This window comes from Dunckerocampus dactyliophorus, chromosome 2 (genome assembly GCF_027744805.1).
Source record: "Dunckerocampus dactyliophorus isolate RoL2022-P2 chromosome 2, RoL_Ddac_1.1, whole genome shotgun sequence".
Taxonomy (NCBI): domain Eukaryota; kingdom Metazoa; phylum Chordata; class Actinopteri; order Syngnathiformes; family Syngnathidae; genus Dunckerocampus; species Dunckerocampus dactyliophorus.
The window spans coordinates 12,018,234-12,031,315 of record NC_072820.1 but is presented as its reverse complement, the minus strand read 5'-3'; the positions used below and the strand labels follow the sequence as shown (position 1 = coordinate 12,031,315).

Here is a 13,082-nt window from a genome sequence, read left to right as displayed (position 1 = left end):
TCTGTTGGTAACTACCTTCCATGTAAAGTCCATATACATAAGCCCCCTCCCTAGCAGGCTGGTTGAACTCCTCCTTAAACTTCTTGGTCACATCCACAGTCAAGTTCACTTTATCCAGGGGCCACTCGTTCTTACGGGCCAGGCTCTGCATCACGGCTAAACATGGAATAATATTTAAGTAAATATTTTATGCCAGTGTTCCTTTTGGGATGAGATCATACAGTATGTATGTCACCTGTGAGGAAGGACTGCGGGTTAAAGAGTCCACCCAGCCACACAACGGTAGGCAGCGACAGGTCTTGAGTCCAGCTGTCTAGTTCTTTACAACGCTGTAGCACATCATTATACCTATGCGCACAACACACACACACACACACACACACACACAAATACTGTATATGCATTCGCACGCCTGCTTGAGCTCAATGACCAATTAACGTTTTAACTCCACAAATGTGTTTTTATATACCAATAAAATGAGCAATTTAATCTATAACATTTGTGATAACAAGAAATAACCACAAAGCTCACAATGTGTCCTTATGCTGCCTGTCGACAGACACATACGACACCTATTTATTCCAGTAATACCTATAAAACGCCACTGGATGGCAGTATACCTCAGCAAACACTTCCCTGTTCCAGTTTTACTTTATTTTAGTTTTATTTGTTAGTGGCATTACTCTTGCATGGTAGCATGACCACATGTTCACATGTAGCAATACCCACAGGAAGAGTGCAGAAATGGCATTCCTTCGAAACAATCCCCCATCACGATACACATATGCACGGTGGTCATACATAAATACCATATAGCCAGGCTGTAGGTGGACGGGTAGGCCAGCTTGGTCCATGAGTCAGGAACATTGTCAAGAAACAAAGCTGCCTGCAGCTTCTCCATCTCAGGGGAGATGGCAAGCTCGCCCTTGAAAGGAGAAGTTCAACATGGTACAAATAATGTAATCCAATAACCCGTCAAAGTTTAAGCATACTTTGAGTCCCAGGTCCAGCTCCTTGAGCGAGCGACGTATCTCTGAGATCAGCATGTTCATGCGCTCACACTCCTGGAAGCACACCAGGATGTAAGGCGACCGTTCAGCTGTCTTGGAGGTGATGTCCGTCATGTTGTACTGCTCTGGAAGCTTCTCCAGCACCTCATCCAACACTGTTTTCACCTGACGATGGGGTCAGTAGTATGGATTCCGACAGAAAGGTTGATAATGAATGAAAGTGGCAAAGCATCTCTCTACCATCTATGGTTTTCTATGAAAAATCGACTGTATGTGTTACCTTCTCCTCCAGGGTGCCTGAAACGCCCTCCCCCATCACAGCATCAGGAGACTGCAGCTCCAGCAGAGTGTGGAAAAGATTATCTGACGTCACGGTCAGGAAGTCGATTTCTGCGTTGGGGTGCAGTCCATAATGCGCAGGACTCTCATGGGGCAGCATCTCATCGATGAAGTCATGGTACCCCTGGAAAGGCGAGGAAAGTACCAGATCTAGTGATCTGTACTCTAATAAACACCCCACTTCCAATAAACGCCTGGTATTTATACGCATTTTTATAAGGAAGATGTACATTTTGACAAAGTGGACACATTTTTTTGAACAGCTGACCTGGTAGTCCAGGTTGGATGGAACAAAAAATCCCGGAGCCAACGCAAGCTTCCGGTCAAACTGTGGATAGAAATAAACGTCTAAGTTTGGATATCAAACACTTTAAAACATTTAAATAATGACTACTGGCTAAGTGCCTGGTTAGGCTGCATGTATTCTTCCAAGTAGGTTCTGCAGAGTCTTCTGTCCCAGTCATCAGTGATGTGTCCTCCATACATGATCTCGCCAAACAGATATCGCAAGTCTTCCCACGGCACCTTCATCAATACACACTCATCACACTTAAACATTGCAGGATGCAACGCACAACCCCTTACTATTGTCTCAGCCCACCTGTGCATTAGCCTCCAGGTAGTTATACAGGACATTAACAGATATGGTCAGATCTCCTGTGTTGAAGGGGTACTTCCTGTTCCATCCCTGGGGTCCAAACTTCCGCCTCTCGGCCACGCAGGCGTGAAAGTAACACAGAGAGAAGAGGATGGTCTTGAACTCCTGCTCGCGGCTACTCTGGTCCAGGATACCCTACACAAGAGACAAAAACAGCTAACTAACATCATCAGGCACATATTTGTAGTAGATTGGATACTACTAACCTGGTCAAAGTTATCCAGAGCTGCATGCAAGTTAGCATGCATGCCTGTGGGAGGCTCGTTGGTGATCTTGATGGCATTTTCCAGAATGCCCTGACAGAACAAGAACAGAATGATTGTATTTAAATGACTAGCTCTCTGACAGTGCCAGGCAGATTGTATTAGACAGTAATGCTTGGCCTTACTTAGCAGTATGAAACTTGCTGCAGGTACCTGAGGAATAATGTGTTCCTGAGTGGTTGGCGCAGGCTCCGCACTCATAAACACTCTGTAGTCAGGATGACTGTCCTCACCGTAGCGTTCCAGAAGCTTCTCCAGTGAACCCAGCCAGCGAGCAACCAGATGGATGTTCTGCAATAATACAGATGAACTCATGGATGATATTTCAATATGCTGCTAATTTTCAGATGCTTTTAAAATGACTTTGTATCCCAATGGGATATAAGTTTAGTAGGTTTCAATAAAATACTGCATAAATGTCATGTTGCTACAGAGTACAGAGAGTTTATTGGCCGAAACTCTGATTCAGCAGCTGCCTCCTCCCCCGACCACGCCTACTATGTTGCGATTGGTCAGAGGTTCAGGGTCGGCTCTAAAAATAAAACAACACGGTTCATTTTTGCTCCCATTATAAGTGAAGAGAAGGAAACCATAACAAACATGTTATTATTATCACATTTATATGATCAAATTAATTACTTGAATTAATTGCACCAATCACTACTATCAGTTTGATTTTAACATATTTTGTTTGCCTGTACAAACTCTTATCTTTGCTATTTCATTAGATTCGGTCAGGCTAGGCTAAGATACATCACATTATGGTGCTACACTACGATAGGTAGGTAGGTAGGTAGGTAGGTAGGTAGGTAAGTAGGTAGATAGATAGATAGATAGATAGATCACTGTGCCAGCCTCCACCTGTCAGTGGATCACCAGCTTCCTGACTAACAGGAGGCAGCAGGTGAGGCCCCCAAGGGTGTGTTCTCTCTCCACTGCTTTTCTCCCTCTACACTAATGACTGGACCTAAGGGGATCCTTCTATGAAACTCCTCAAGTCATCGGTCTCATCCGGGACAGCGAGGAGTCCGCATACAGACAGGAGGTGGACCAAGTAATCATCTGGTGTGGTCAGAACTGATTCTTGAGCTGAACCCGCTCAAGAATGTGGTGATGACAGTGGACTTCAGGAGAAATAAGCCAAGCAAATACGCCTGTGAATGTTCTCATTCATCCAGTCAGTTCTACTAGAGATGTCTTTTCTAGTCTGACTGGTGTGTGTCCCACCTAGTCTTTGAGCATAAACTGATGAAACCTGCTCGGATGCCTTCTAAGACAACCTGAACAGTGCAGTTATGATCGATTGAATGCCCCAAGAAGCCAAGCGAAGCTAAACCCAGATATGCTATAGGCTAGGCTAAAGTAAATTAAGCTAATTTATGATACAATACATTATGTTAAGAAAATTCAGCCAAATTAAGCCATGTTAAGTGAAGTTATGATGAGTTTAGCTAAGATTGTTTATGTTATAACAAGCAAAGTGATGTAATGAAGAAGTAGACCTGCAATATAACCCAGTGACCCTCCTTTGCAGCGGTTTCCATGGCAGCCTCAGCCACAGCCTCCTGGCCCTGACCCAAGGACACGTTGTGAAGCTTGCCAAGGTCGATGGTGAAGCCCAGCTTTCTCCCTGACAAGAAATAATATCACATAAACAAGTTTCACACCAGCATATGTGTATATATGCAGTTTACTACATAGTACATGTCTTGTACCAAGACTCTCCACATCTTTAAGAGGGTCCACTCCAGGTGAGAGAATGAAGAACATGGGAGAGGCCGGACCACTTTCCCTGAAGGACTTTGCAAATTCTGTCTTACGGCCTTCTGTATATTTCACTCCGAGCTTCTCCTCCACAAAGTTCCTACAAGCCAACAATAATAAGAGAACTGAACTGCAAACCAGCTGATATCGTGATCCATAGAGGTGCTTCTCACCTGACAGCATAAGTCATACGGTCGGGTCTCAGCGCTCTCATCATGATGAGTTTTTGCAGGGAGCTTTTGCTTTTCCACTCCTGTGGAAACTTCTCTTTCTCTGGACACTCGGACTCCACCATCTTCTTCCAGCGCTTTGGAGAGCCTTCAATGTCTCGGTCCAAACTCCGAAACTCATCAGTGAAACTCATCACCTAAGCAAAGTGACAGAAATTAGCATGTCAGTAAGTAGCGTACTGGATGCGCATCTTGGATGTACCTTGATGGCGCTCCACGCAGCGTTGGAAAGAAAGTCGAGAGGACTGACGTAAGCGTGGTCGATGTTGAAGCGTAATAGGAAGTCAAGCTCACGTACATCTATCTCCTTACTCATCACGAACAACTGGAAGGAGAGAGATTTTGTTGTCACTGATGCAGACACACACTCTAAAACACATTTACACACACACACCTACACACCTGGAAGACCAGTTGTGCACTGAAGGTGAGCTTGTCTCGCTCAAAGAGCCCCCTGCTGATGCAGTTGAAGGTGGAGTAGGTAACGGCGTCTATTAGCGTGTTCACTCTACTGCTCACGTCCTCACAGGCCTCAGCCATGTCCACTGCTTTGTGGAAAACGACATTGAATGCCTGAGGGGGGAAAGGAGGAGGGACTAGTATGTACACTTTGGAGTTGGTGAGATCTTCTGTGTGGCTACCTTGAGGCTGAACTGGTACATGGGGTTGATCTTGTTCAGGTCGTTCATGATGAAGTAGAGCAGGGAAGCTCTGACAGCGACTGGACGGTAATGCTCTCTGGCTTCGTTTATCTTCACCTCATTGACTTTAGCTTCCAGAACCTGGAGAGGGCGCGGGTAGAGAGATAGGCATTATAGCGATCTAATTTATCTTATTTATTATGTATTGTGTAAAACTAAGACATGAATAACATCAAATTAAAAGCACAAAATGAATGCTGACCCACCATCCACCAGTTCAAGCCTGGAGATTATAACATTTATTACATGACGTGTGTGGTAAAATGCAGTGTGCTAGCATGAATTAACTTGAGACAAATGTGCACATTAGCACTCAATAAGTTATCAAAACTTACCTTTATGCATTCCCACATAGTATCAGCATTTGAGACCAAATATCAGGTGAAAGAAAAATGGTAAAAATACAGTAGAAAGTACAGAGAGAAAGTCAGCACACGCACAATGGACATGCGTCAAGTGAGACGGATGTAACAAAGAGAATCGCACCACTTTTCAAAACAAAACATCAAAATAAATAAATAAATAATGGCAATTATTTTTTCTTTCTGTCCGGTACCAAATGACCGGGGATCACTGATTTAGACCACACATACGGGCGTAATAAAGACGTTGATGATGTTCGGAGTGTCCCTGTTGCATATGGCGACAATGAGGACGTGTTTATGAGTTGGAGATACATCTATGGTGTCGGAATTAAACTGATGTCGATGTATTCAAGTCAGAATAAAGTTATAAAAGATCGTCAGACTATGTGTGACTCTGTGGGGAGCTGCACTGTGCTGCCATCTGTTGTCATGACAGAGGGGTGCGGCTTGCCATGATGTGTATGCATTAATTACTCTTAAAAATGTAACTTAATTAAATAAATTATACAAATTATATAAATCAGTTTATCATTTTAAAAAATTGATTATTTATCAGTATTTATTTTATACTGATTCTAATTTCATTTTCAGTCTGTTGCATATACAGTATATCCAACGACAATACAGTAATTGCTATTTGTTTTTGTCTGCAGCAAGAAAATAATGATTTTACAATGACGTCTGCACCCTCACCTTCATCTCAATCTCAGCAGCAGTATGCTTTGTGCTCTCCAGCTTCTCCACCAGCACGTCGTCCCCCAGGAAGTTACTCTCTGCTGCAGACAACCTGGTCAGCAGCTCGTCTTCTAGAACTTTTAGCTCAATCTTAAACATGTTCTGCTGTTTAGTCAGTTCACTCTGCAGAGAAATGTGCATACATATGCTCCGTATTAACACACATCTGAACTGAACTACAATCTATGAACTATTGTACCTTGAGGTGCTCAAGGTCGGGCCTCTCCTGGTTGACAACCTGAGCCAACAGCTGGTCCTCCAAGCCGTCCCTGGTCACAGTAAAATTAATAAGGGTGGTCTGGGCTTGAATCTCCGGCTTATAGTGAGGGTTGGCCAGTTTAGTGTGAAGGATGAGTCTGAAGCCGGGATGGAAGAAACACTCCTTGTCTCCCACTTTGATACAGCTGCAATACAAGTTGAGAAGATTCAGCTTGGGCAGACGAGACGCAAAGTCACAATCATGTGCTTTGTTACCTTCCCTTCTTGATGGTGTGTCTTCCGAGGAGGGGGTCAATAACCGGGTCAATAGTCTCCTCAAGGTTTTCGATGAGGACGGTGTCTCCTGCTACTACAGCTTGCTCGATCACATCAACATAGCTAAGGAGGATTGGAAGATTTGGCATAATTAAAACACAAAATGTGTAATACAGTGGAACACGTTTAAGGCGATGCGCCTCGAACAGGTTGACTCATGTCGACATAACCGGAATGGAAAAACTAGCCATTGCTTGCACATTTACTAAAGGATTTTTGAATCTACGGCGTGCTTGTTGACATGTTTTTTTTTCAATTTTTGCACATTTTTATCAGATTTTTCTGTTTCCATATATTTTATACTCTTATCTGCACTAATTTTGTTGTATATCTTGACTGCAGTGACACTAAAGCTTTTGTACATGCACAAATCTTCACAAATCACGTACTTCCGGAACAATCAAAAAAAAAAAAATGGGTGCATTTTGTCAGTTGCTGTGGTAGAATCCAGTCTACTGAGCTGTAATATGAAGGTATGGCTGATTGTAGATTTCTTACCCTCTCTGACCAAGACTGACAACCTTGAGGCTGCCACCATAGCGACTCTTGATCCACTTGATGCCCTGCAGCTGAGGGTCAATGAGGAGAGGCCAGCGTTCACCTGAAGCAACACACAATGCACCCATTTACTGGCTAAAGCCTTAATTACCAATAATATTGCTTATTTTTTCATCTACTATTGCTGAACTACTATTCTAAACACATCATATCTGTTTTTTTGTCTGATTGTGGAATTTCCCATCCATTAGACCTCGAACACGTCAGATATGTTGCTCTTATGTCTTATGGCCCTAAGTCCGTCCCCAAAATAATTGAATAGGCTACAAGCAATTTACATCGATTTGATGCTGACAGTGATTGACACTTGCAGATGCAATACACAACAGAAAACACATGTGAGATGTTAGTATGGAAAATTCCACAATAAGTATTTTCTTATTATTGAATACACATAAACAAATGTACATACTAAAAAAAAAAAAACATCAGCAGCGATATTTGACAAAGGTAACCAAATGAGTTAAGTATTGACGATGGTGATGAGGTACAGTGGATCAACTCACAGTTCGTGAGGATGGTGGCATTCTGAGTGGACATTTTGTCCCCTGGTAGGCCTTCATTATTCCACAGGGCTACCATTGCATCATCCGTCAGCATGGACACTGGATCCAAGTGTGGTGTCATGGGAATGGATATCTGTGGGAGGAGAAATCGATAAAGTTAATCAAAAAGTTTGGTCGTGGGAAGATTATTTGTGTTGCCAACTACGTTAGGTTGGACCATAACACAATTCAAGGCAATAATACGTACAAAAAGCACAAAACAACAGCATAGGGCTCCAAGTTGTAATAATACAAGTAAAAAACTCTAATATATTACGAGAACCAGATAGTATTTTTTTAAACAAATATAATATTACGAGAATGAAATGGGCCAAAATGTAATATTACGTGAATGAGGATGTATTTTTATGAAACAAATGTAATATTATGAGAATAAACTTAGAGGGGGGGATAGATAGATAGGCATTATAGTGATCTAATTTATCGTATTTATTATGTATTGTGTAAAACTAAGACATGAATAACATCAAAGTAAAAACACAAAATGAATGCCGACCCACCATCCACCAATTCAAGTTCAAGCCAAGTTTTTCCTGAGAGATGATTACATCGCTGTTTGACGTGTACGGTAACAGGCAGTGCGCTAGCATGAATTAACTTGAGACAAATGTGCACATTAGCACTCAGTAAGTCATCAAAACTTACCTTTATGCATTCCCACATAGTATCAGCATTTGAGACCAAATATGAGGTAAAAGAAAAATGGTAAAAATACAGTAGAAAGTACAGAGAGAAAGTTAGCACACGCACAATGGACATACGTCAAGTGAGACGGATGTAACAAAGAGAATCCGGCTACTTTTTAAAATAAAACATGAAAAAAAGACGATTACAAGGAAAAAAGTTGTAATACTGTTAGATAAAAATATGACACTAAAATTATGTCATTTATTCCACCTAACTATATAAGTTTATTCTTGTAAAATTATTTTTTTTACATTATATTTTTTTATATTATTTGTTTTTCTTTTCAGTGTGTCCCCAGTACTTTGAACCAACTCATGAACAACACTACTTTGTTTTACTTTTCTATTCACTACAGTGCGATAAACTGTAAATGCAGGTTATATTTTACAACTGTAAGGGAAGCCCAGAAGGCAAGATTGCTTATTCTGACTACTTTAAGAAAAATAATAAGACGTGTCGTCATTATGGGAGTTTTTAACATTGAGACCTTCTGGCTGAGGAGAAAGGGCATCCATAGGTTGTCCAGCAGCTCCTTGCGGTACTTTTTGGAAAAGGACCCAGCATAAGAGATGAAGGCTGCAGTTAGGAGGACGTCTCCACAAAGAGTGGCCTCCTGTTTGTGGTACTGAGCCACTGAGTGGGCCCAACGCACATTTTCACTCTAAATTGTAAATGGAAAAATACAAATTCGGTCGGAGTTGTACTTAAAAAAAAAATTAACCAAACTGGTGTTATTGCAGCCACCTGCAGCCCTTTGACCAGGCGATTGGCTAGTTCGATTGTCTTGTTGGTGCGGTTAACATCGTCTTGAAAATGCAGTTTCTCTGAAGTGGCTTTCTCGTATTCGCTTGTCAGTGCTTCCAGGCTGCTGTCCAACTCCTAAAAATGATTTTGAAATTAAAAGTTGAAAGTATGAAAATGTTTCCGTGATGAAAAAGCTCAGAGAGAGACTCACAGCTAGTTTATTCCTGATGGCCTGGAGCTTCTCGGCTGCCTCGGCTAAGTCAGCGTTGGCTTGTGACAGACACATTCTCTTCATCTCCACGTCACAAAATACCTGCGGACAAATGCTCTTCATTGCTTTCTGGCATGTACGTACACTGTTTACTGTTACACTGAATAAAGAAGAGAGCTGTACTCACAAAAATCTATCCATGGTGGCGCAAACATTGGGGAGAGGACAAATAAACTTCAAATACAAATACACACGGCTGCATACTGTCACAAAAAAGTGAAAAATGGAAGCGAATACGCAGGCTATGTAAAACAATGTGTAACAATCTCATTTCTACATCACAGTTCGAACATCGCCCCCTAAAAAAAAATAGCTTGTTTAAACAAATTGTACTTATTCTTGGCATAAAAAAAGCATTTTCAAGCATAAAAATGGCTAACTGACCTGACTAAATGAACTAAAATACAAATACAAGGCAGAAGAAGCATTCTAATTGTGGTTGTAGTATATATTTCTTATGTAGTATTCTACATAGACCACTAGGTGTCGGTGTCGGTGAGACAAGTGCCAGTCGTGATCGTTTATTGTAAGTTTAAATTATGTCACAACGGGCACAATAATAATAACATAATAATCATAATAATGACACGGTCTACGGTTGGGGGCTTAACCCATGACGAGCTAAAGCTTAACTCTGAATCGCCGACGTCACTTCCTGTTCTCTACACCCGCCACCATTACAATACATCAATGAGACAATAACTACTGCGAGAAGTACGCTGGCCAGAAAAAAAACAAGGAACTGCTAACGTGTGAGTCTGTTATCTTATTTATGTCTAATTTGCTGTATTTTCTTTGATTATATCGACTAAAAAAATGCACTATATGGGTGTTATTTCATGTCTAAAGGGCTCTAACAATGTTCAAAACCGTATTTAGAAAATCATAAACAGGTTTTCTGTGCCAAACCTACAAAAATATTCCATTTATTAAAATGTAATCCTAAATCCACTTATCGTCGTCGCGTCTGGAACCAATTAACCAAGGGACTAATAAATAACTAATAAACTAATAAACGAGGGACTACTGTAAACACAATTTTGCATGTGTGCACCTCATGGAATCGGATCATATTGATCACCCAGGAACAGAGTCCAGCTGCTGCGGAGGATTTGTGCCGCACAAACTCAGGATTGAACTCGGGGTCACTAAGGTAGTCGTCCCTCACAACCTTCACAGTGGCCTCTGGGATGTGCTCCTTGTCAAAGTTGACCAGGGCCTGCAGGAAGTCATCCACCTGGATGTGACGAGTACCAGCATGAGTACACTGTATACAGTATCTGATACAATTCTCTTCTTAGTTATTCATGTATTTTATATTTAATATAGATGTGAAGATGTCAGTGTGAAATGGTCACCTTGCTCATGACCACCTTGGAAGCCTTCCAGCTGCGATCCTTGGGAATTTTGCTCTGAGGAGCGAGCAGCACCAAAACAGCTGCAGTGACGTTGATGACGATCACCGGAGGGTTTGGGAAGGTCCTAAGCTCGGTCAGATTCAACTGCATGGGGCGCATGAACTCTGTCATTATTGGCACAATGGAGATAAATGACAACAGTAAAAACATAAAGGTTTGTGCTGCTTGTTACCCTGTTGAGTGTATTGAGGGCTGCAGTGGCTGCCTGTAGGGCTGGTTCTGCCTTGGCCAGGTCGTTCTCTGTCTCTCGCTGCTGTTTGCTTACCTCAGCTTGAATTGCCTCCACCTGAAGAAAGATGTTGGATTTCCTGCCTATCCAGTCACACAGCCAAATACCTACTGGTGGTCAGTAATCCACATAGCGCACACTTCTCTTACCTTTTGCTCCTCAGTGTCAGCTACAGCTCTCTCTTGGTTGAGCTTGTCTGTCTGCTGTCCTATTTTAGCAATGAGGGCCTCGATGTCCGTGTTCCTCTGCCGAAGCTCAACCTCTTGCACTGCTAGCTTGGCTTTCAGGTCCTCCACCTGGGTAGAAAATGAAGGAACGCAATATTGAATGTAAAGGAGCTGACAGATGACAAAACATTGCCGCTGACCTGGGAGGCTGTGCTCAGCAGCTTCTGCAGGCCGTTCTCGAGCCTTTCTGTCTTCTGGCTAAGCTCTGTTCGTTTCTTCCCCAGCAGGTTGCCGTAAAGCTTCATGAACTCCAGGAAACTCTTTGGGGTGGTGTAGTTAAAATGCTTCTCGTTCTGCTGGTACTTGACACTCACCTGTGATGAAGTAAGGAAGACAAGCGGTGATGACAAAGAAGGTGTCAGGATCTCGCATGGTGCACTGCTTACCTCATTGACGCTGGTGTGCGCGTAGGAGATAAACTCACTGATGGACGATCTCACATTCGGCTGCAGTGGATAAATGCAAACAACATTGGTTCTGTTGCTGCTGTGTTGTGCTTGTTAACAAATGACCATGTAGTCAAAGAGAGTTAGACTTTCCTGTACACTTTCTCATGCACTCCAAATCATTATTAAAATGTTAAATAGCTATATATATTATTATATATTTATAGAATTATTTATATATTAATTATATATTTCAAATTTCGGAACTGACAGCCTCTCTCCTACAGTATTATCGGCTGCTTCCAATTAAAGTGCTGCCTTCTTTGATGTTTAGGTATTATATAATTTGCGTTACCTTACATTTACATCTAAATACTAACAGTATGGCAGTCAAGAATATTAGAAATGTTTTAAAAAGATTCTCTGTAAATGTAATAATGGGTTATGATGACTGAATTCATTCATTTTCTATTATTTCCTAAAGGAAACAGACATTGTTAAAATACGTAACATAAGGAGAACACGAGAAAAGTGAGAACGTGAAGACCTCCAGTCCAGGTATCTTCTCTATGAAAGTGGAGCTGACAGACTGCAAGGCGAGCTGAGGCCACGGGTGGAACCAATCAATGGCTGTGCAGTTCACCAGAGCTGGAAACTTCCGTGCACGTGTCCGTAGTGTGAACCCCACTGGGGAAAAACACAACACCACCTGGAGGGTAGAGGTGGAAAATGTAGATGCAGAGCAGCAAAATAACTACTACGAAATGTTTCAGACCTTCAGCTGTCTTCGTATCCTCTCAATAAAGAAGCTCCAGCAGTTCTCTCTGGAATCTATAAGTCCTAAACCTCGGAGTTCCATACGCACTGACGACAAGATTGTGTCCACTTCTTCATCACTAAAGAGGTCTGGGATATCTCCTGAAAATGACCAAAGATCCTATGTTTTTTGTAAATGTACACTAAAGTTGTGGTATTTCTTCTTGTGATGCTGCTTAGGCTTACTACGCTAACTGGACACACCATTAGGGACACCTGCGCAATCTAATGAGGTCCACTCCAAGAGGTTGATCACAATCAAATATTAAAGTTTGAATTGACACTGTCAAAGCAGTCTACATTTATATGAGAATGACTCACCTGAAGCAAGCATGTCATTTATGAGCACCAGGAAGCATTCATCAGGAATCTGGGCATCCGTATGAAGGAAGACTGTGCCAATGTTCTTAACTCCTACTTTTATATACAAGGCTGCTATATCACTCTGGACAAAAGGAGAAAAGAATGCTGTTTGGACGTACACAAGCATCAAATTAGGGACAATATTGGCATAAAATCATCATGGTATTATTGCCACGTGACTCCTGACCTCATCAAACTGCACCGTGCTCCATGGAGCA

The 13,082-nt window shown here is 41.9% G+C and overlaps 1 protein-coding gene and 1 long non-coding RNA gene across 2 annotated transcripts in view; one reads left to right on the top strand and one right to left on the bottom strand.

Annotated features, from left to right (window-relative positions):
• Nucleotides 1-13,082, bottom strand: part of dnah9l (dynein, axonemal, heavy polypeptide 9 like) — a 44,032-nt gene that overhangs the window by 4,156 nt on the left and 26,794 nt on the right. The window contains 34 exon segments of the mRNA XM_054758986.1: nt 16-156; nt 236-348; nt 810-925; nt 993-1,175; nt 1,291-1,473; nt 1,618-1,677; nt 1,755-1,874; nt 1,951-2,142; nt 2,214-2,303; nt 2,424-2,561; nt 3,773-3,900; nt 3,986-4,134; nt 4,208-4,401; nt 4,467-4,589; nt 4,667-4,837; nt 4,906-5,046; nt 6,024-6,188; nt 6,265-6,469; nt 6,540-6,662; nt 7,098-7,200; nt 7,664-7,796; nt 8,898-9,071; nt 9,155-9,289; nt 9,366-9,467; nt 9,553-9,558; nt 10,480-10,662; nt 10,784-10,927; nt 11,016-11,129; nt 11,222-11,368; nt 11,440-11,613; nt 11,686-11,745; nt 12,233-12,394; nt 12,461-12,603; nt 12,823-12,946. Of these exon segments, the coding sequence (XP_054614961.1) occupies nt 16-156; nt 236-348; nt 810-925; nt 993-1,175; nt 1,291-1,473; nt 1,618-1,677; nt 1,755-1,874; nt 1,951-2,142; nt 2,214-2,303; nt 2,424-2,561; nt 3,773-3,900; nt 3,986-4,134; nt 4,208-4,401; nt 4,467-4,589; nt 4,667-4,837; nt 4,906-5,046; nt 6,024-6,188; nt 6,265-6,469; nt 6,540-6,662; nt 7,098-7,200; nt 7,664-7,796; nt 8,898-9,071; nt 9,155-9,289; nt 9,366-9,467; nt 9,553-9,558; nt 10,480-10,662; nt 10,784-10,927; nt 11,016-11,129; nt 11,222-11,368; nt 11,440-11,613; nt 11,686-11,745; nt 12,233-12,394; nt 12,461-12,603; nt 12,823-12,946 (4,639 nt within the window).
• On the top strand, nt 10,118-12,973 carry LOC129170900 (uncharacterized). The gene is made up of 3 exons (XR_008566701.1): nt 10,118-10,177; nt 12,170-12,589; nt 12,682-12,973. It is a non-coding gene; the product is annotated as an uncharacterized LOC129170900 (long non-coding RNA).